This window comes from Perna viridis, chromosome 1, assembly GCF_037379345.1.
Source record: "Perna viridis isolate PV_CMFRI_1.1 ecotype Kerala chromosome 1, ASM3737934v1, whole genome shotgun sequence".
In the NCBI taxonomy this organism is placed as follows: domain Eukaryota; kingdom Metazoa; phylum Mollusca; class Bivalvia; order Mytilida; family Mytilidae; genus Perna; species Perna viridis.
In genome coordinates this window covers 28,517,715-28,541,025 of record NC_142445.1, presented here as the reverse complement: position 1 = coordinate 28,541,025, position 23,311 = coordinate 28,517,715, and the positions used below count along the sequence as shown (strand labels likewise).

General features: G+C 32.2%; 1 protein-coding gene across 2 annotated transcripts in view; it reads left to right on the top strand.

The window, feature by feature from the left end:
- Nucleotides 1-23,311, top strand: part of LOC148628186 (helicase ARIP4-like) — a 31,569-nt gene that overhangs the window by 1,038 nt on the left and 7,220 nt on the right. Inside the window, exons 2-19 of one of the 2 annotated variants that reach the window (XM_088584347.1) lie at nucleotides 2,576-3,497; nucleotides 4,066-4,226; nucleotides 5,081-5,176; nucleotides 5,968-6,194; nucleotides 6,579-6,912; nucleotides 8,568-8,735; nucleotides 9,331-9,445; nucleotides 10,246-10,473; nucleotides 11,430-11,607; nucleotides 13,021-13,212; nucleotides 14,114-14,232; nucleotides 14,513-14,616; nucleotides 15,837-15,936; nucleotides 16,430-16,635; nucleotides 19,135-19,208; nucleotides 20,303-20,404; nucleotides 21,088-21,275; nucleotides 22,517-22,899. In XM_088584347.1, the coding sequence (XP_088440473.1) occupies nucleotides 2,647-3,497; nucleotides 4,066-4,226; nucleotides 5,081-5,176; nucleotides 5,968-6,194; nucleotides 6,579-6,912; nucleotides 8,568-8,735; nucleotides 9,331-9,445; nucleotides 10,246-10,473; nucleotides 11,430-11,607; nucleotides 13,021-13,212; nucleotides 14,114-14,232; nucleotides 14,513-14,616; nucleotides 15,837-15,936; nucleotides 16,430-16,635; nucleotides 19,135-19,208; nucleotides 20,303-20,404; nucleotides 21,088-21,275; nucleotides 22,517-22,899 (3,826 nt within the window). In that variant the 5' untranslated portion in view covers nucleotides 2,576-2,646. The remainder of the gene's footprint in view (nucleotides 1-2,575; nucleotides 3,498-4,065; nucleotides 4,227-5,080; nucleotides 5,177-5,967; nucleotides 6,195-6,578; nucleotides 6,913-8,567; nucleotides 8,736-9,330; nucleotides 9,446-10,245; nucleotides 10,474-11,429; nucleotides 11,608-13,020; nucleotides 13,213-14,113; nucleotides 14,233-14,512; nucleotides 14,617-15,836; nucleotides 15,937-16,429; nucleotides 16,636-19,134; nucleotides 19,209-20,302; nucleotides 20,405-21,087; nucleotides 21,276-22,516; nucleotides 22,900-23,311) is intronic. The other variant, XM_088584355.1, reaches the window with a different exon arrangement.

Below are 23,311 nucleotides of genomic sequence, written 5' to 3'. Positions count from 1 at the left end.
TTTTACAAATACTACTAATATAACACAGAGGCTTCTAAAGAAACAGTCCATACCCTATTTAAATGTAGTCCTGGATCTTCTTGGTCAGACTTAAAAATCATACATGTTATGTTGTGACATCATGATATTGCAGGAGATGGAGAAAAATCCCTTTCTGTTTGTCACAATCCCTATTAGTATTAAATAACACAAATACATATTATGTTTTTTTAAGATTCATAATCATGTTGACTTTTTGTACCAATTAGAGATACAGTCAATTCTCGGTAGCTCGAACTCCAAGGGACCATTGAAATCTGTTCGAGTTATCGGGAGTTCGAGAAACTGAAGTTCATATATTTCCTGATTTTTTCGTTGCCAGTCCGAGTTCAACTTTATCGTTAGTAATTGCTTACTCCCTACGAAGGTGTGTTAGTTCCTAGATCTTTTTCATTCACTTTTGGAAGATTATATTGATTTGTGGACACTAAGAATGATGTGTTCGCTTTAAAAAATGTTCAGAGTTCAAAATCATTGGTTAATAATTTATTTCATTCGATTTTCTTTCATGCTTTCATCATACTGACTTCGGAACATTCTCGAACTTCAATCAGTGTTATATTAAGATCAAAACTACCTAATTAGTAATGACTTAAGTATTACCTGTAATTAACTAAAGTGACACTGATTAATGATAGGGTTTCAGTTTTTCACACCTTTTATTACCCAAGCTGACAAAATGGCTGATGAGTTCGAGTTAATGAGGGTTATTCTCTAAGATTTATTACTGAACGGACCGACTAGTCAGTTCGAGTGTTCGAGAAATCCAAGGTTATTTATATTGATTATATAGAAGAAAATTTTGGTACTTTGAATTGTGTTCGAGAAATCCCGGGTGTTCGAGCCATCGGAGTTCGAATGAGTGAAGTTCGTCTGTACATGTACATGTACTTGTTAACCAGCCAACAGGTTATGAATTAAAACATCCCTTAACATCATACATTCAAAGTATGTTCCCTACATTTTAACAAGTTTAGCTTGAATATATACAATTTTATTGACTTGTAAAGCATTGTTTACGATCTGCCATTTCAATTCCGGGGTGTGCCAAAACTTATGCGACGGTTCCGATCTCATATTAGTATTCAAACAAAATTATCTTGGTAATTTAAGATATGTTACCTTGCAAATTAGTTGTTTATTGTCAAAATAAAAATGAACAAGAAGCAAATGATCAACATTTTCTTGTTTCATAATGATGAATCTGTTGAAATATAATTTCATTTATAAATATGAGTTCAGAAATGGAGTACTTATTTTGTTACTGTAAAGTACATGAAAAATTTCAATGGGAGGGAATATTCAAAAAAGGAAAAGTTTTTGATAAATTTAAAAACAAATGAAAAGATAGTTGAAGAAAGAAAAAGAAAGGTAGAAGGGAGTCAAATCCATGAGAAAACAGATGATAATATAGAAAAAAAAACAAAAAAAATTTGGCTAGTTGAATTTCTATTTGGCTAGCAAGATCAATATTCCACAAGCCAGAATGGCAAGTTGGAAAAAAAATGGTTTCCCACACTGTTGTTACAGTTTGTTCATTGAAATTTCTGAAATAGACAACTATGTGTGAGGTTCGTCAAGGGAATGTTTTAACATTGGTCGGCATCAATTAAAATTCAAAATTATTTAACAAAACTAATCTTTAAAATAAAATATAGGATGTATTTGAAACGTTCTTTGAATTAGAAATGCCATAGACCAGCTGAAGACTTAACAAGATTGCCGTCTCATCCTTGTTTGTAAATACCTACATTGTTCATAGTCCTGATTAAGGGCTTCTTTGGAATTCTTAAGTACATATTACCCAGAAGGCTTTGGAGCTGTAGTTAGTTTCTTTTATTTCTGAAGAAACCATTTTATTATTATTAAAACTATCAGGAAAAAAAAACAAAGTCTGTCATTGAAACCAAAATTGTTGGTACAACAATCAATATATTCAGTGTTTTATTTATAATTGTTACAGTAATTATCAATTTAAAAGTGCAAAATTAAAAAATCAAAAGATTACTTGATAAAAAATATAAAAAAAATATTTCTATATGATACCTCCCACTCCTTGGACATAGCTGTAAATAAAAAATGCCGGTAATACATCAATAAATGATAAACATGTACAAAATAAGAATAGACTGTATGGAATTTTTAATTACATGACTGAATTTTTATCCTAACTGGATTGCTAAGAATTAACAGAGGATATACATGTACACCTGAGAAATAGGAACAGAGTATACATCATATCTTACAATGAATTCCCTTTTATGCCTCATTGAACTTTATGACTATTACAATATACAATCAGTCAGTGTTTGCTAGGTGTAATCTGTGTGTTCAACACTGACTATGTCAGTGTAACTCTGAGTTTCACTCAGGATGGACTTAAGTGTTAGAGAACCATTCTTGAGTAGAGTGTATCATATACATGTATGGTTCACCCTACTTAAATTCTTTCACAAAGTAATAATGATGGGTATTGCATTCTTAATGCTCAGCTTTTGTGATGACAACAATATATAATTTTCTTTGTTTATTGCAGGGTTGAAAAACAGGAGAAAAATCTGATAAATTTGTTATGTCACTTGGAACTTGAAACAAATTTGGTCAACCATGTCACTGGAAGCTTATTTATCCGGGCAAGCTTTAGGAGAATTACAAAATATTGAAAATAGCAATATTTCATCAGACTCAGATGCACTTCAAATTGACTCACATAGTCAAGTAGTTTCTAAAGTAAACCCTTTCCAGTTAAAAAATGAAGCTCAAAGTTCCAGAATTAGTGATCTTCTTGGACATAATGAGGAAAGCTATATAGACAGACGATTAGGAGGTCAATTTTCAGGACATGGTGCTATTGACTTTGGTGCACATAATTTCCATGTCAGTGAGGATGTGGCAATGGTTTCTGATGACAATGGCGATGAGGGGCAGAAAGAAGATGGGGATGGGGACATTGACTTGGAAGAAGATGATGATATAGATGAGGATGATGATGAAGAAAATGAGGAAGATGATGATGATGATGACGATGAAGAGAGTGATGAATCAAATGAGGATGAAGATGAAAATAATACGAACAGATGTAATGACCTGGTAAATGAAGTTAAACCCATGATAAACAATTCTGCAGACCAAATATTTCCTGACAGTACCAGAATAGGTCCATTTATAGATAATACTGAAACTGTTGGTAATGTCATGTCACAGCCTGTATCGAACACAATAATGGATAAAAAATCAATGGAAAAGGCTAGAATCATGGCAAATGTTGACAGTGTTTTAGATGCAGTAGCTAAAAATGAAAATGTTTCTTCAAATGGTTCTCTAGATGATCCTAAACCAGGAGGAGAAACACCAAAAGCAAAACCTAAAAGGACAAGGAAGAGGAAAAAAGACCAAGATGAGAAAAAAGAGAAAAAGAAGAAAAAAGTCAAACCATCTAATTTAAGAAAAAACATAAGGTATGGTTATTCATACTGAATTCTCAAAATGTTATATCAATGTAAAAAGCCATTTAAGGAATGTTATTCTTCTAGCCAAGTTTAAATACATGTACATGCAAGAAATTACAATGTCTTGTTTTTCAATTCTTATTTTGTTGATGAATCAAAAAGTGTTTTTCAAATACATTTTTGTACATGCTTCTGTGAAAATAATAATAGAAAATGCAGTGGTCTCTTTCACAAAAAATCATAAGAGTAAAATTAGTCATAAGTTATGACGCCATAGTAAGTAAAAATATTGTGACATCATAACGTACGACTAATTTCACTCTTACGAATTTTTGTGAAGAGGGCCACAGAATTCTTTCACAGTGAACCTTAAATATGATGCATTTTTATACAATACACATGTATATATATACATTTAAAAATCTCATGAATTCATGAATCCCTTTCATTATTTTTGTTTATCTTATAAAGTTAAAAATTATATGCCATAAAGTTACTTTATAATTTGGTATGATGTAAATTAGAATATCAGTATCAGTTTATCAAATCATACTGGTATACTCTAAATCTATATCAGGGAAGTGAAGGAAGATCTAGATCTGGAATCAACTACCATTGCAGCTCAGACAGAAGAAATGGAGAGGAAAAAACGGTTACAGGAAATAAAGAAATCCATTCTAGAAAAAGAAAAGGAGAAGGAACGAGAAAAAGATTCTCAGCTAAAATCATTATTGGAAGGTAAGTTCATTAATATATTTACAGTGTTCATAAAGTACATATTAATGTAAGAATTAGGCTAGACCAATTGCAATGATGATTAATACAGAATAATGGCAGCTTTGATGTCAAGACAGAAAATATTCCAGTGGGCCCGATACGATGTGATGTGATGTTCTGTCGAGATGTTTAAAACTGACATTATTCTATTTATTGGCAATGTCATAGTTGACATAATCTTGTCATCAAACATTGTTGATTTTTTTATCATTATAACTACAGTAGCCTTAGATGGAAGTATCAGGAAGTAAGAACAATTAAAAAAAAGAATCGAGTTGTTGAAAAATTTAAAAAATACATTGTTTATACATATCTTTTTATTGCTGAAATGCATTCAGTATACTACTGAAACATCCCATCACAATAGAGCATTAGATCCCTTTCATATACTATCTCAGCACTATTACTTGTCCATGACTTGTTTTTAATTGTCTTTAATGTATTCATTACCAGAAAAAGAAATATGCGAATGTCTGTAGAAGGCATCTTCAACTGATGCATAGACATTAATCAACTTCTTAAACTTCTTGTTTTGGCAAATAAGATTTAGGTTTCAGTGATGTTACTGTGCTTTTTACTGTGTATGATATAGATAAGACTTGCCTAAGCCGAATTTATGTTGTCAGCGGAAATTAGACAAGTACTGAAAAGTAGTTCATATGCATGTTTTTTATAAGCGACATCTCCAATAAACATTTTTTGTACTACTGTAACTGGTACGTGTATAACCTGTAGGTTGTATAGAAAATAGATATTACATGTACATGTACATCCTTATTTTTCATTTATAATATTGAAAGATGTTTTAAATTCAGATATAAATACCATTGCAGATGATGATGATGATGATAAGAATAATGAAGTGATATTACTGGACAGCAGTGATGAAGGGAAAAACAAAAAGAAAGACAGTAAGATTGAAGAAATCACTGTATTTTTGTTTTGAATTTGACCTAATTGTATTTAATCTTTATCTTATATAGCTTGTAATTGGAAGCACAGCAACCATCTGATCTTAAAGAGAAAATGTTTAAGTCTAACCCAGTATCTGGCACAAATGTCTATGTCAATTACATGTACTGTCCTTTTTTAAAATCCATCTGAAACTTGGTAAGTCTTTTAACATGCCCTTTTATTCATTAATGTACCCATTTGCCCTGTAGATTAAACTTCGTAATACAGGGGATAACATTAAAACTGGACTTATCTCCTATTTGTGTTATTTCCATGTGTGCAATACTTTGGCATAGTACAGCATATTTTTAAAACATTGAAAAAAGTGTCTTGCTGTAATCATTGTTTTTGAAACATCACAGTTAACTAAAAAAAACTTCTAGAGAGATAGTAGACATTTTACTTTGCAATTGCAAGAAATAAGATTTTGTTAATGAAGCTGCTATATGTCCATTGAAATTATTACCATGAAACATGTGGAAAAAAATTTCTTGAAATTTGTATGTTTTGCTTCTTTTATCAAAGTAAAATACTCAATAAAATTTCAAGAAATTTAAACAAACCAAATAAATTTTAGAAGAATGTTAGGTACTCTAAATTAATCATCTGTGGAAAAAATAAACTAACCCAAGTATATGTAAATGTACTTCTACTATTTTGTTATTCCACAGCATTTATACATGTACATACCCTTATTTATACGTTACTCCTCAATTAAAGAGTTTATTTCACTTCTCACTCGTTATAGATGATGTAATTGACATCAGCAGTGACGAAGATGATATTATGCTAAGTGCAGATAATGAAGAAGATATCGTTGACAATGAAGATCCAAACAACGCTGGTAGCCATATCGATGATAGCCTGAACCACCCAGATGAGGAAGGGAGGGTTTTAATCAACATTGGTCATCCTCCTGATGAACCAGATATCTTCCTTGCTCCTCAAATAGCCAAGTATATCAAAAGGCATCAGGTAAAATCAACCAGATACATGACTATATGTACATTTATTAAGTATTTTTAAAAGTTGATAATTTTGTAAGAAATTTATTATAGATATGTATGTTATAAAACCAAGTGAGTCACATCATTAGTAAAAATTGTATTGTATGAAAAATACATTTTCTTTGCAACATGACCTAATATTATTATTATTCCAGATATTAAATTCAGAGGTGAAGAGGTAAACTTCATCAACGATCACAAGTATCAAACATGCTTACGACATGTATGAAAGTACTTCCTGGTCTTGACAAAATTCTTGGAGTGCTATGTATAGAGTTATAAATGTTTCTCATACCCCTAAATAAGCTATACCTTCCCAATAGTTAAGATGTACTTTATCATTTAATTGCAGATTGGAGGCGTGAGATTCCTGTATGACAATTTGATAGAATCCTTGTCCAGATTTAAAAGCAGTCCAGGTTTTGGTTGTATCTTAGCACATAGTATGGGTCTTGGCAAAACTATACAGATGATATCCCTCATAGATGTTTTCCTTAGACACACCTCGGCTAAATCTGTTCTGTTGATTGTGCCTATAAACACTTTACAAAACTGGTTGTCTGAGATCAACATGTGGTGTCCGGAGTCTGTGCCAGAAGGCTATCCTGATGTTCAGCTGAGGAACTTTAAAGTCTACATATTGAATGACAATTTCAAGACTCCATTGGCTAGAGCCAAAGTAATAGGTAAAAATGCTCTTTTTGCAGTTTTTTAAAATTGATAGGTAGAAGTTGTCATCTCTTTGTTCCCAAGGAACAAAGTTCTGTGGGTATATAGGAATCTCCCTGCCTGTATGTGTCCATCAGTTTGTTGGTCTATCTACACATTTTGTATAACAATTTCTTCTAAAATGCATAATGGATTTTGATGAAATTTAAAAGGAAGTACAACATTGTTGACATTGTACATTGGTGTGTATGCAGGGGCTGCTCTGGCTTCCAAAATTCTGTCGCCAGAAAAATCGCCAGCTGCCATTTTTTGTCACCAGTTTTCAGAAAATAGAGCCAAAGGGTGCCAAAAAAATTATACTTTTTTAAAAAAAGACAGTATTAAGTTCACTGATAAATTATTTTTGTCAATTCATCAAAATAACCTCTCCATTCATGACATACATGTACCCAAGATTCACTCTTGATGCATGTATAAAACAGGTTTTTAGCTCTAGTCTGTCACTTTCATATGCATAAAATATTAAGTACTACTCCAGAAACAGGTATGTTACTTCTATCAAAGACTATATTATTATTCTAATGCAGTCCCTGATTTTAAAACATGTTCACCTTTGACCTTTATGATCTAATATATCTAATACAATATAATTTTCTTTTTTTTTTTTATGATTTTTAACAAACTTGATTCTTTTTTTTCAAGTGATAAAATTTCTATCTTAACTACAGTTTGTACCATGGACCATTAATTGTGTCCCTGTTGAATTATCTTGATATCTGAATAGAATTTCCTTAATTAGATTTTGGGAATCCCCATTCTATTTGTTTACCGGTTTTCCCCTTCATAAAAGTCATATGGCAAAAGTGTAAACAGATGTCATCCATTTTCTTTTATTAATTCTTTCATTTCGAAGTGTTTAGACATACTAATGGGATAATCATTGTTAATTGGATTTAATTTATTCTGTTATTAGGTAAGTCTGTTTCTGAATGTATTACATGGTTAAATAGGGCTGTGAAACGTGTGTGTAGCCACATGCACATGGCCTTAATTGTGTTTACCTTTGACCAGATGATGAGAGTTTTGATTGGCTCAATTGATTGACACCTCCCAGGAGGATATTGTCAGTCCAGTCGCCTGGTCTAATTACCTTTAATTGCCTTAAGTCGCAAATTGGTATCAGTTAACTTTGACCAGGTGTCACACATTTGTTTAATTAAAGAGAATATCCGTTACTGATGAACTTCCTGTCAATTTTGATATAAAAAACCTACATGTAGGCGCCAAGAAAAGCGCCAACTGGCTCTTTTTGTCACCAGATAAAATAAAAAATCACAAATTGCGACATTGGCGAAGTCCAGCGCAACCCCAGGTGTATGGAAGAATATTTTTTGTTGTATGCCTGCAAAGGAGAAAATCTAAGTACAGGATTTAACATACATGTAGTAAGCTGTTTTTAAATGTTTTGTTGTTTATCTCATTAAATTAATAAATAAAATCAGTCTATCTGTTAAACTACCAAGAAAATGGCCATCTAGCATCAAATCATCATAATCATTAAAAATATTTAAAAGATAATTGTGCATGAAGCATGGAAGTTTTTAGAGGAACAATTTTCTTAGATTTAAGGGAACATTATGTATAATTTTCATCAATCTTATTTTTTTTTCAGTTGAGTGGTTCAAGACTGGAGGTGTATTGTTAATGGGTTATGAGATGTATCGATTGATGACAAGTCGGAAGGGTCATATACAACAACCCAAGAAGGGAAGAAAAGCTGCTGGCAAAGAAATGGTTATAGATGTAGAGGAAGAAGATAAAACGAAAGATTTGTTTGTTGGTAAGATTTTAGTGTGACTCTTTTTAAATATATAGATATATTTAAGAATCTTAGAATCTTTTTGTCGCTATTTTCCCCTCTTATGCTTTTTTAGACATCTTGATGCTTCTTGTCGCTAATTAGTGAGACCGGTATGACGTACTTTCGTACTTCATAATTTTAGGCTAAAGCTAGAAAGGCCTATTCTTATTGCATGTCTGAAAGAAAAAAAAGTTTCTGAATTTCAATAATTACCAAAGACCATATTATGAACGCTTTTCAGTGAAGAAGATACTGATATATCAAACTTTGGATGGGAAGCTCTGAAAGATGCGACTTCCTTTCAGACTGAAATCATGCTCTCAGTAATTCCAATTTATGACTTAAATTTGCATTAAATACCACTATGATGACTTAATCCTCTATAAATACAAATCTACTTAGACTTCTGTGTGATTTAAATAGTTCTTTAGGTAGAAATCTGCCCTACATTATACCAATGTGTTCTGTTTTATTACCACTGAACACCTGTGTGAAATCTACTGTATATCAAGTTGTTATGGAGAAAATTGAGACCAAGAAATAATATTTTCTACAAGTTTGCTTTGCTTTTTAGATGTACATGAAGCATTACAAAGTCCAGGACCAGATATGATTGTATGTGATGAGGGACACAGGATAAAAAATAGTCATGCTGGTATCTCACAGTCTCTCAAAAACATTAAAACAAGGTAGGATTTATAACTTGTGATAAAAATAGCTATGCTGGTACATGCATTTCAGTCACATAAAAATATCTTAACAAGGTAGAACATGATTACTATACCTGTGTTGGTACATGTATTTTAGTCACTTAAAAATATTTTAACAAGGTAGAACATGATTACTATTTTATTGTATGCTGATGGAATGTGAAAAAAAAATGAAAAAAGTTATTTAAAAAAAAAAATCTGTGGACCAACTAACTTTTCAATGGAAAAATTACAAACTTCTTCAAGGAATTTGAGTTTGAACAAAACCATGAAAACTACAAAGATTTGTACCACATGTACAATGATGGTTTCACAATATGTGGACATATAAACAGTAAATTAATGGCTGGAGAGGTGTTGGGAAATGCTAAAAAAATCATGTCTCCAAACAATAAATTTTGACAAATTGAATGAAACAAGAAGGTTCTTATTGTGAAGTTCATATTTGTACAACAATCTTTTTTTTTTACACTTCGTAAAGAAATGTGAAAACAAAATTATACTTTACAATCAACCATTTGAATTTTTTTTATATAGAATTTTGTAATAACACTACAGTTTGAGGAGTAAAATATGATAATGTAAAAATAGGAGATGTGGTATGATTGCCAGTGAGACAGTCATCCACCAAAAGCCAAGAAACAAACAATTAAACTTCAAGCATATTCCAAACAATAAGATTGTTAGCCATTGAAAAAAATAAAGAAAAGACAAGGCAAACAAATTTATTTATATTTGAGGTGGAATATATTTTTACACCATTCCCTATTTCTTTACAGGAGAAGAGTAGTTCTTACTGGGTATCCTCTACAGAACAATTTGATAGAGTATTGGTGTATGGTTGACTTTGTCCGACCTAATTACCTTGGTAATAAGACAGAGTTTTGTAACATGTTTGAACGACCCATTATGAATGGCCAGTGTGCTGATAGTACGGATTCTGACATAAAGCTGATGAGATTCAGGGCTCATGTATTACACAGTCTATTGGAAGGATTTGTTCAAAGGTATTACAATCTAGCTCTTCACAAATTATGACTGTTCAAAGAATTCTCATAAAGTACTTTTGATGATATCAGGATGTTATTTTTTTGTTTTTGAACAATGTACATATAGGAACAAAAATCTATAAATGGTGATTTGACCTCCAGATGTCTTCAAATTTGCAACATTCTTTCTTAACAGAATGTACAGCAGATAATACTCAACTTGTTGAACTAAATTTATATGCGAAATCTTCTTCAAAATTTATAAAAATGCAATTACAGATTTTTTTCTGATTTTTAGCATAATTCCGATATTTCAAGTCCGGATTTTACTGTTACTATTCTTTTTTTTTACTGTATATTTACTTCCAATTTTGCCAATTTCTGCTTTGTTGACCTCTTAAAATCATCCCTGTAATTAGCCATCATAATCTGAATGGTCATTCTATGTTGATAATGAAAAATGAAAACTTGGAAGAACTTTAGGACAAACTTTTGCCAGCTGACAAAGCTTTGTACAGAGAAACCTGTTCAAACCAAAGTCAGAATATACCAATAACCTGTGTAAACCAGACATTCCTTTGTATGAGTTCCAATACTTTTTAAACCTGTGTTTTTTAAAGGCAGAGGACACTTACCCTACCAGTGCACCTGGTCCATGCTTCTAGTTTTTAGTGGAGCCTGAGTTGCTCATTTACTTCTTTTACTTTGTATGTATTATTTTAGTTACTTGATGTTCTTTGTTGTGTATGTCTGTTGTCCATGTTTGGTCTTTGTCCCTGGATTACATTCTTTTGATTTCCGCTAGAATCTTGGTTCCCTTGATTACTCTTTTACTGAACACCTGCCTTAACCTAACAAATCTCTCAGTCCAAGAGGGTTTGCTGTAGACAAGTTTTACTGTAATAAAAAAAAATGCCAAGTTTGTGTTCAATATGCAGAAATTGTTCATGTACATGTATATGATATCTTTTTAGGAGAGGGCACACTGTGTTACAAGCTGCCTTGCCACCCAAACAGGAATATATCTTTCTGATCACCATGTCACAAGTTCAGAAGATGCTGTATAAAGAGTTCATGGATAATTTGGCAGAGACTTCACTGAATACATGGGCTACTACAAATCCTATCAAAGCATTCTCTGTCTGTTGTAAGGTATGAATGGTTTTGTTGTGGAGGACAAAAAACTCTCATAATGGTTATATTTTAGAATTTATCCCATGATTTTTCAATCGTTTAGAGTTTTATTTCAGTCAAGGACAAAATTATTTTAAAAAATCTTTTATGTATAGGTTGCACTATGAAAACCCATGAAATTTACTGGTCCTGGCACCACAAAACTTTCCAAAAAAAATACTTTAGTCTAAGAATACTCTTAACTTACATGGTAACTCCAAGAAAAGTCTTAAGATTTTATAAAACAGTTGAGAAAATTTTTGTGGTGCCAGTGCCTGGTTTGTCATGATTTCTGAAACCTGTGGGACTAAACTGGTTACCTTGTTCAAATGGCTATTAGGTAAAGTGGTAGAAAAGAAATTTCTAGTAACTTAGGGTATTATGTGATTTGACAGGTCGGAATTTAGGACAGAATTTAATGATTGATTGTTGATTGATTGATTTTTGGGGTATAACATCCGAGCAGCAATGTTTCAGCTATATTCAGACGATGAATATGAAATGGATGATAAAATGGACATGAAATGATGATGAAATAAAAAAGGGATGGGACACAAGGGCAACAGGGTCGACAAATTAAGATTGCCGCTAGAAAAAGGGAGGGATGGGTAGGGTCGGGCAATTTAGCCTCCTGTGGCAGAGCGCTAAGGTTCCTACTATCAAATACCACAGCAGGGTTCTTTAACGTGCGAGGAATGTGGCATCTTTCCCAACAGGGTGCACCACTATGGTTTATGGTCATTTTTTCCGTATTATAGCCTGACAACCCCAGCATGTAACACGCCAAGGGTACCCCATTCCACCAATTGGGGCGCACATCCCAGTTGCTCTGTGGGCAGAGTGCCTAGCCCCCGGCTAGGTTTTTGAGCACTATTTAGTCACCTTTTTCGACAATCTTAGGACTGCTGCAGGCCTATCATTTGACACCCAGACCTGCATGGGACTGGGACAGAATTTAAGGAGGTAGGGATGTAGACCTAGTGTAAGGGACACAACTCTTAAAAATCATTGGAATGTTTATATCCAGCATTTTACATCAATGTCATGTACGCATCAAAGTACCTTAGATAAATTTCTTTCTGTGTCAAATGAACGCTTGATAGCCTTTGGTGAAATTGAATATGATACAAACATATCACTGACTTCATAAGTTATGTCCCTTACCCTAGATCTACATCCTTAAGTTCATGAGTTGTTGGTTATTTTGATTACTTAGAAAACATACAAAATGACATTAACCAATCAGTGGGCAGGATTGAAAGATGGAGGATCGTCTTAAAATATTGAATCCTTATTAGATTTTATAACTTTTGAATTGTATTTTGTATATTTGTATTTTGGATTTTAATTATCAATATAATCTGTATTACTCCTAATACATCTTTTGAACAGATATGGAATCACCCAGATGTCCTGTACAAAATTCTGAAACAAAAGAAATTAGATTTAGCTGAAGACAATGACCTTGACATTGAGACAGGAGAGACATCTGGTGGTAAGAAAAGGGGGAAGAAGCAATCAGCAGCAGTAAGTCCGGCGCAGCCAGAAAAAGCTAAAAATGACCAATCCATTACATATGAATGGGTAAATATTCATTTACATATCATGGATGATTTACTTCCACTTTTTAGCAGAATCCAGCTATTTCAAATCTGGACTTTTTTACTGTTTATTTACTTCCGATTTTGCCATTTTCCACTCTGTTTGTTGACCTTGTTAATTCATCCCTGACATATGCTTGCTCAACCAACCAGGGACAGGGGTTTTTAGTGATCCTCATGTTCATTTGTCTGTGAGTCACATTTGCAGGTTCTTGATCATATTTGAAGAACCATTCAACTCTATTGAAAATGCAGGTTAACTTTTTTCTACTTTCATAAAGAAATGGGAATTCATTGTTGATAAGGAAGAGTTCTGATAATGATGTTAGAGATTACTTTCTTAGTTTGTTATACATGTATTATCAAGGACAGTGTGATTATTACTGATTGCTTGAAATCAGGGATGATTTCCCCCCCCCCAGCTTTTTAGTGGAATTCCGCTATTTCAATTCCGTATTTTTCCATTATGATTCTTTTTTTATTGTATATTTACTTCCGATTTTGCCAATTTCTGCTTTGTTGTAAACCTCGTAAAATCATCTCTGTTGCAGTGCAGACTCTACATTTGAATTGATTGAGCTGCTCGAACAATTAAAATGATATAAATTAGCAATGGTCAATGGTAATATCATTCAAGTAAAAATGACTGCTATATTGATATATAGGAAAGGAAAGGAATCAAACTCGAAAAAGTATTTTTTTGTTTTTTAAATTCTAGTTCTATGCTAATTTATATATACTCAAAAAACAAAAATCTTTGACTTTGAACACGACTGTTACATTGATTTGAATGTTCTTTGCTACACAAAAAAAAAATTAAATCTTTGTTATTGTACTAGACTATCTTTTGAATTTGGGCGATTAAGTATAACTTGTATTTATAGGCTGAGAAGATACTAAAGGACTATATCCCTGGTCTGCTGGAAACAGGTGGTAAAATGATGCTGTTGTTTGAATTGATTAGAGAAACTCTCGCAGTTGGTGACAAAATGTTGATATTTAGGTAAATATTTGAAAACAGGAAATATAATTTTAACTTGGATAATTGCTTTGAAAAATTAATGTGATCAAACATTTTATTAGAGAGTTTATTTTGAAATGACATAACATGACATTTCTACAGATAAAATGTATGGAATAAGTGAATTTTAAGGGAACAGTTGTAATATTATTTAAGGATGGACATTTTTTGTAAAGGGTGTAATCTTGGTATACAAGTTTCATACTTGTCATGTCATTTTAATAATTTCAGTAAGTTTTGATATTTTTTATTTTTGTTTCAGCCAAAGTCTTTACACACTTTCATTGATTGAAGATTTATTGTCAAAGTGTAAAGTACCAAGACCTGATCAAGATGAATATTGGTCTAAAAATAGAAATTACTTCCGTAAGTATTTATGTTCAGTTGCAGAGGTTAAAAAAATGTCATAGGTGAAGAAAATTTTGAACTGTTATCGGGTCCCAGCTAACCTGAAATAATGTTGAATTCCACTTGCTGGACCAGATGGCTCAAACTCTCTGGATTTTTCATTCTCAGTTTTATAGTTCCAAATTTTCTCCCATATAATCAGTGTAAATAACTTGAATTTTCTCAACATTGATTTCTCAAACCCTCAAATGAATAAATCTTGGAGAATAACAATTGATTATTTGTCAGACAATATATAAAGGTTAGCCTTATCAGTAATCAAAGGTAAATATAGGCTTTTTTTATGTTCTAACTAATTAGGGTATTTTAAATTTACAAGACACTTATTGAAGTTAAAGAATGATGCATAGTTGACATGATGAAAGAGATGAAGAAAATTTAATGAATGCTAAAATTGACCTACCCACTATAACTCAGTAAGTTTTTTCATAAAAGTAAAAGAAATGTAATGTCTACAAATTAGACATTCAACTATATAGAAATATCCAAAAACCATTAAAAGAAAATTCCATAGGGAATAAACAAATCCTGAATCAAACTCGGACAGGGAACGAAACATTTCCTAAGCCTTTGATCTTCAGTTTCGCTGATTCCCAATAACTGCAACTCCCTTGAACTGAATGGTCCCTTGGGTGTTCCAGCTACCTAGGTTTGACTGTAGATGGTTCAGCACATCCCTCTATCATTTTGATGTACTTCTTTGTCTTATGTTAAAGGGACTTTTAATTTCTCATATTAGGTTAGACTGAATAAATCCAGTCTTTGAAATATGATTTTCATTATTTGAAAAATTCATATAAAATGTAGTAATGAATGGATTGGCATAAATCAGTTTTAAAATATCAACACAAAATAAAAACTTGGTATAGCTTAATATATGCCCTTCCTCTAAATAATAATAAAAATATGTTTTTTGTTTGAACAGACATTATTTTCTTACGCTTTTTCAGATCTGGAATTAACAGTTACGGTTCTTTTTTCACTGTATGTTTACTTACGATTTCAACAATATCTGCTTTTTTGGTTGGCTCTGTCTGGCATGGAATTTTTTATCCCAAAACATTAAATTTTTCTCTGCTCAGTGATTAGATTCCTTTGTTGCCCCCAGAAATCCTGAATATATCCCTGAAACTTTTATTGTTAATCTCAAAGATTATAAAAACTGTTAATATTTGTAGGTCTTGATGGAAGTACATTAGCCCAGGAGAGAGAGAAATTGATTACGCAATTTAATGCTTATGATAATAACAGAGTCTGGCTGTTTCTTCTATCTACAAGGTATTTTTGTCATATGATACAAGATACATGTTATTTTTTTTGTCAGTTAAAAATATCATTTATTTGCATACCCGTCCTGTATTCCTGTTTTGCTTACCTTAAAGAAATAAAAAATCTATGATATTTTGCAAAGAGATGGGGATCAAAAGGTATTTACAAATATGATATATATACTGTGTTAGTATTCAGGAAAATGTAGTCTGAAATGGAACCTGGTTTGTTAACAAAATTGTGTAACCTACCCAGAAAATTAATAGCCTACTATCATGAAGATATGTTGATAGTATTAACGTGTTTACAAAATGAATACATTGCATAGAACACATTTTTGTCATGTTTTACTCGGATTGAGAGCACTACTAGATTTAACTTGCAAATAAACCAAACTTCCTGTCAAAACTCTTTTCTTTTGTGCCTATGGTCGATAAAAGTGTTTTTACTTTTCCCAATTATTTATTCAATAATTCTTACAAAAGATACTTTACCATTCTAGAGCTGGTTCTCTTGGTATTAATTTGATCGGAGCAAACAGAGTAGTAGTGATGGATGCATCTTGGAACCCATGTCACGACTGTCAGGCTGTCTGTAGGGTGTACAGATTTGGACAAATTAAACCAAGTTATATATACAGGCTGGTCACTGATAATACCATGGAAAAAAAGATTTATGATCGACAGGTCAACAAGCAGGGAATGTCAGGTTGGTAATAATCGGCACTACTATTGAATAATATTTTGATGATTAGGACAGAGAAAGCTGTCTAAACAGTACCCTTTTTGGACTAAAAGAAAAGTTAACTTAAGGAGGTAGACCTAGAGTAAGGTACATAACTCATGAAATCAGTGATATGTTTGTATTATATTCAATTTCACCAAAGCCTCTCAAGCTTTCGTTTGAAGCAGAATAAAATTAATCCAAGTTAATTAGATGCTTATTTGATACATCGCATCTACCGCAAAGAACTTGTGATAAAGGATACTACAGACACTGTGAAGTCAGCTTCATATCTTGACCTAAGGAAAACTATTGACCAAACTTTACGACAAACGTGATGACTTTCCTTTCATCTATGGCAACATCCCTTCAGCACCTGCATATGGAGTGTTCATATCACAACTCATACATTATGCCAGAGCTTGCCGAAACTACGCAGACTTTTTGTATCACGCTAGAACTCTAATAATTAGGCTTCTGGAACAGGGTTATGTTGCTACAAGATTGAAGTCATCACTACAGAAGTTTTATGGTCGTCATCATGAACTCATGGATCGTAATGGTTTATCCATCTGCACCATGAAAACTGATTTATTCAACGGGTCATAGTTTTCCTTTCCTCGTTTGTCTACCCCGGACTTGACTTTATTAGCAACTCAGCAGGTGTTTCTAGAAAAGCAGAGGATGCTTACCCTACCGGTGCACATGGTCCATGCTCCCAGTTTTTAGTGGAGTCCGAATTGCTCATTTTTTACTTTGTATGTATGATTTTAGTTACTTTATGTTCTTTGTTGTGTATGTCTGTTTTCCATGTCAGGTCTTTGTCCCTGGATTACATTCTTTTGATTACCACTATAACCTTGGTTCCCTTGATTACTCTTACATAAGATTGATGAAAAATGCTGACTAAGACTAAGAAATTTTATTTAAAGTCCGGTTTCAATATAATGTAAAACATAAGCTCTATAGAGCTTTTAGCCAACATACATATAAGAAAACAATAAATAATAAAACAAGACACACACAAGAAGCACAGCACATAAAATTCACAAGACACACAGTTGAGATACTATGTAACTAAAAATGGTTGGAAAAATAAAACTAGAACTAGAAGCAACTAAAAATTAAGATCTGCAGGATATACATCTGTATGAGCTGCCATTCCAGTTATTAATGAGGCTTTGAACTGTCCAAATTTGACTGAGAACGAATTTCATTTCGCAGCTCATTCCAGGGTGTGGCCCCAGCATACCTTACTGAGTGTAAACCAAATTCTGTTGTTCTTACCCAAGGAACTTCAGCTGAATTGCCCTTCCTAAAAGAGTAATTAGATTTTTTTAAAGTTATAATGTCATGTAAATAAGTTGGAGACTTTTTATGGATTATTTTAAAAACTTCTATTGCCATATAGCGAAGGCGTCTTATTTTAAGAGATGGAAAACCAGATTTTGAAAGTAATTCATCATATGTACATTCATAATTTTCATAAATAAAGTGTATGGCAGGTTCTTGTATTTTCTCCATCTTTTTTGTATTACCCTCCCCACAGAAATGCCAAACCACTGGACAATAATTAGAATTAGACATTTAAAAAAAATAGTAATTGCAATTGTTTCTGGATTAGCCTTCATCTGATTGTTTGAAAACCAATTTATTAAAATAGCACTTTTATTTTCTAAAGTTTTGACTAATCCGTCGATGTCATAGCCTGAGTGTGACAATGTATTATCATCTGCATAGTTATATAAAGTACTTTCTGTAACAAAAGGGAAAATATTGTTTAAAAATAAATTAAACAGTACAGGTCCAAGGATAGAAAGAGTAATCAAGGGAATCAAGGTTATAGCGGTAATCAAAAGAATGTAATCCAGGGACAAAGACCAGACATGGAAAACAGACATAAAGTAACTAAAATTATACATACAAAGTCAAAAAGTAAATGAGCAACTCGGACTCCACTAAAAACTGGGAGCAAGGACCAGGTGCACCGGTAGGGTAAGCGTCCTCTGCTTTTCTAGAAAGACCCGCCGAGTTGCTCATAAAAAGTCAAGTCCGGGGTAGACAAACGAGGAAAGGAAAACTATGACCCATTGAATAAATCAGTTTTCATGGTGCGGATGGACACACCACAACGATCCACGAGAACCTTGGGGAACTCCTTTATATATATTTTGCCATGTACTAAATACAGACCCTACTTTGACACACTGTGTTCTATCAGATAAGAGTTGTGGCATTTACACAAGTTCAAAATTAAGTATCTAGATCTTATTTCTTTATTACACTTTTTATTTATCTGTTTTATGCTTTAAATCTTTATCTTAAATTATTATCTCATGAGGAACTAGAATAAACATCATTTAAACTTCTTTATATTTTGTTCTCTTTGTATTTTATCTAATTTTCTTGCATCATAAGGCAAAATATATGCTAGAAATATATATCTATTCTATTGATAACTTACAAGTTTTTATTTGGTTACAGATAGAGTTGTAGATGAGCTGAACCCTCAGAACAACTTCTGTAGAAGTCAAGTTGACAATCTACTTAGATATGAGGTAACATATGAAATTAAGTAGCTGTCTTTGTAAGAATCATGCAAAATCTTGAAAATATGATACACCTTAAAAAAGGCTACATATTTTTATTTTTGTAATTAAGTTGTTTTATGGATCTATATTATGAAATATGTAATTATTCATTTAAATCTGCCTGCTCTTAGGAGATAATCAACATTGAAAATCCAGTAGATTCTATTGTATTTGAGCATCATTTACAGAGTTATCTCCCTTAATTTTGAAATCTACAGTGCATTCTATACAATTTTTTATCTCCTAAGAGCACGGGTTATATGAAAAACCATGTTACTTTCTGTTTACCATGGTTAACACTTCTTATGGAGAGGTCAAACTGCTGTTCTTAACCTCATGTTTAAAAGGTGTTATTAAGAGCAATATTTGTAGGATACCTCGGTAGAACTGTATTGTATGGTTATCAACTTTTACTTGCGAATAAAATTATTAATAGATAATTAATTTTGTTGATATGATTAGACAAACCATGTATATATTTTTTTAAAATATTCATTAAAAATGTAGGTGTGTTGTGACCAACAATAGAAAATCATGCACCACTTAAAGTCATTCATTTACAGTATTGCATGAACATCTAGCCAGCATAATCATATTTAATTTAGCAGATATTTGATATATTTCCTGAAATTTGTTTCTACAGGTTTTTATGTACATGTTACATCCCCCCAAAATATTGGGGGATATATATAAGAATCACCCTGTCTGTTCACATTCTTGTAAGAATGGCTCCTCCTAAACCACTCAAATGATTTTGATGAAATTTTATAAGGTGGGGTATATAGAAATCACCCTGTCTGTCTGTCCACATTTATTGTAAGATCAACTCCTAAAACACTCAAGGGAATTTGGTCAAATTTTAAAGGAAGGTTAAGCATAATATGTGGATATGCATGAAGGAATATGATTGTTATCCTGTAGAAAAAATGATTATTTTGATTTACCATAATTGATGAGGTCATAAAATGAAATGACCATTACTTCAGTTCTTTTTTGAAAAAATGTGAACTCTAATTTTTCCTAATATGTTTAATCAATTTTGTAACTGTTTCTATTTGTAGGATGTAGAAACAGAGCCTTTAGACTTTACAGACTCACACAATGAGTATGATGACGAAGTAATGGTTAATGTCATCAAACGGCAGGGACATTGGTTAACTAAGGTATGTTGATGATAGGCCAACGGAAATTCATTTCTGCGATCTCAGGCCCTCTGTCTTGCATTGCTCGTTTTTTTTTAAATCCATATCTATAAAATAAATTCAAAAAATGACCTCCCTAACCATATTTGTTTGGCTAAGAACGAGGTAAAAATACACTCATCATTTTTGAGACAATGAAACAGAAAAAAGAAATCTCTGCCAACTGGTTTTCATAAAATATTGCCAGAGAACCGAAGAAGTAATTTTGAATGACCTTAAGCGAATAAAATATGCAAGTCTGTATGATTGTATACCATTACAACGTAGACAGTCCTGCTGTAGGTCATGTACGTAATATACATGACTCAACAAAGTCATAATTAAATATCATAAATTGATCTTTTATCTTTTTTTAAATATTTTTGCAACATACTGCATAACATCCACTCATTTGTTATTCTAAAGTTTTGCAGTATATTTGACATTTTGATGAATTATTAATTTGATGGCCATGGCATATGATTTTATAAGATTGTTAGAGAAAGGGTAAAAAAAAATATACAGCATTAAACATGTGTAAAATGATAGCATTTACATGTATTGTTCACCAATAAGTAATTAGATTTTTCATTTTAAAGGTGATTAGACTCACAATTTTCCAACACTTATGATAATGTAGTTATTGAAATTTTATATCTTAATAGAAACCTTTTACCCATGAGTCACTGCTGATAGACAAGAAGGAATTACGATTGAGTAAGAAGGAGAAGAGATTAGCCAAACAAAGCTATGTGATGGAGAAAAGACTGAACCTTACTTACACTCGACCATCTTATGCTGCATTCTATCCAAAAGGTGGTGGTCCACAAATCAGGCATGCTCAGCCACCGTGGTAAGTGGTATAACATATTCAGGTGATTGATTCCAAATCAAAACTAATTTCACTAAATATTTAATTGTCATTAAAAAGCTGTTTTGGTCATACCTATTGCACGTAGCATTCTTTCTTGTCATTTTGCAAAATGATATAGACATATATATTTCTATGAACTAAAAGTGTTTGAAATGATGAAAAAATAATATGTTTAAATTATTTTAATGGGATTTTTTTCATAAAAATTTGTATGTAGCCAGTATAAAATTACAAACATTAATTGCAAAAAGTTTCTTTAAGGGGGAGATTGTTGGTTATGAAATTCTTTCAATGGAAAAAGAATAGGTGGTTAAATGTCTATAGAAATGTAATGGGAATTTGATTTCATTGAAATGCACTGAAAATGAACATTTCAAGGTAACTGTCAAAAATCTCATTTTTCTAAACATTCTATCAAAAACTCTGAGCAAATCCAGTGATGCAGAGATCAAATAATGGTCTTTTCAAATAGAGAAAGCATTCTTGAGCGAAATTATACTGTCAGAAAGTTGGGTTTTTGACATGCATGTTTCTGATTTTTCCCATCCTGCCTGATTCTTACAAAATCTTTATTACTATAAGGCCAAAGAAAGAAATATTTGTGTTTCCTGTTTCCCTACCGTCCATATTTTTTCTCTCAAAAATACCTACCCTAACATTTTTATGGACATTTTTGATTAAGCACTATTAAACTTCAGATTTCATCAATGTAAAAATATTGGGGGAAAAAAAAACAAAATCCCTACCTACCTACCCTATTTTATTCTGAAATGAAACAGGAAACCAAAATAATATTTGTTTTGCCTAATGATATTGTTATAAAGTTGGTTTTTTTTAATACAATTTTTAAGGATACTTTACTAGAAGTTAAATTTGATTTTATATCACTTTGTTCCTGATTTTTTTTATAATTTAAGTGTTACTCCATCTAAGGATCATGCAAATGTGATTCATGGGTAAAAAGCCTACATATTTTTATTTTTGATGTTTTGTTTGAAAGTCATTGTAAACAGAAATTAACATGTGGTTTTTCATATAACCCGTGCTCTTTGGAGGTAAAAATTATATAGAATGCACTGTAGATTTCAAAATTAAGGGAGATAACTCTGTACATGGCACTCAAATACAATAGAATCTACTGTATTTTCAATGTCAATTATCTTCTAAGAGCAGGCAGATTTGAATGAATAATTACAAGTTCAAAATATACTTTTTTTCAGGAACCAGCAATCATCATTCAATCGCCCTGTAGCCAGTGTCAAACCCATCATGTCTACACCAGTACCAATGAAAGCTAAAGATGGTGTCTCTGTCATACCACAAACTAAACCTGGTGTCACAGTCCACAAGATTGTTACTACGACAGACATTACTTTACCAGGAACCAGTACAGCCACTCAGTCTGGTGGGTCTGCAAGTGGTAGTACCATGACCAATAAGATTCCAGCTGGACAGCAAGTCTTTGTCATCAAAACCCCTAAAGGGGTGTATATAAGGACCAAAGAAGGCAAGATATTTGCTGTGAGAGCTAAAACACCATTGGTTAGTGGATTGTCTTCAGGGTCAGCTGTTACTACAGTAACAGTGAAATCATCTACATCAGGTAAGTTTACTGTGGTTATGACCTTTTTTCATAATTTAAACTATAATTTAGAAAGTATAAATCTAGTATGTACTCCTTATTATGCTTACTCAACAGAATTAACTGTGTATTGATTAACCTTGAAAATTTCCCCATTGAAAAGAGACTGTACATATGGAATTATGATGAGCAAATAAAATTATCTGTTGAGGGAGGCGAAAAGGTTTTTTTTCCTTTTTTTTCTATTACTTAAGATACAGATATTAAGATTTGAATAAGTTCATGATAAAATGAAATAACAAGTTTAATTCTCTATATAAGTGTGAATAATTTATCAATCCAAACAAAGTATAGTTTTTGACTGAAATGAAATCAATACAACTTTAACTTTATTAGAAATATAGTTCATGTACATGTATGAGAAGGTATGTAG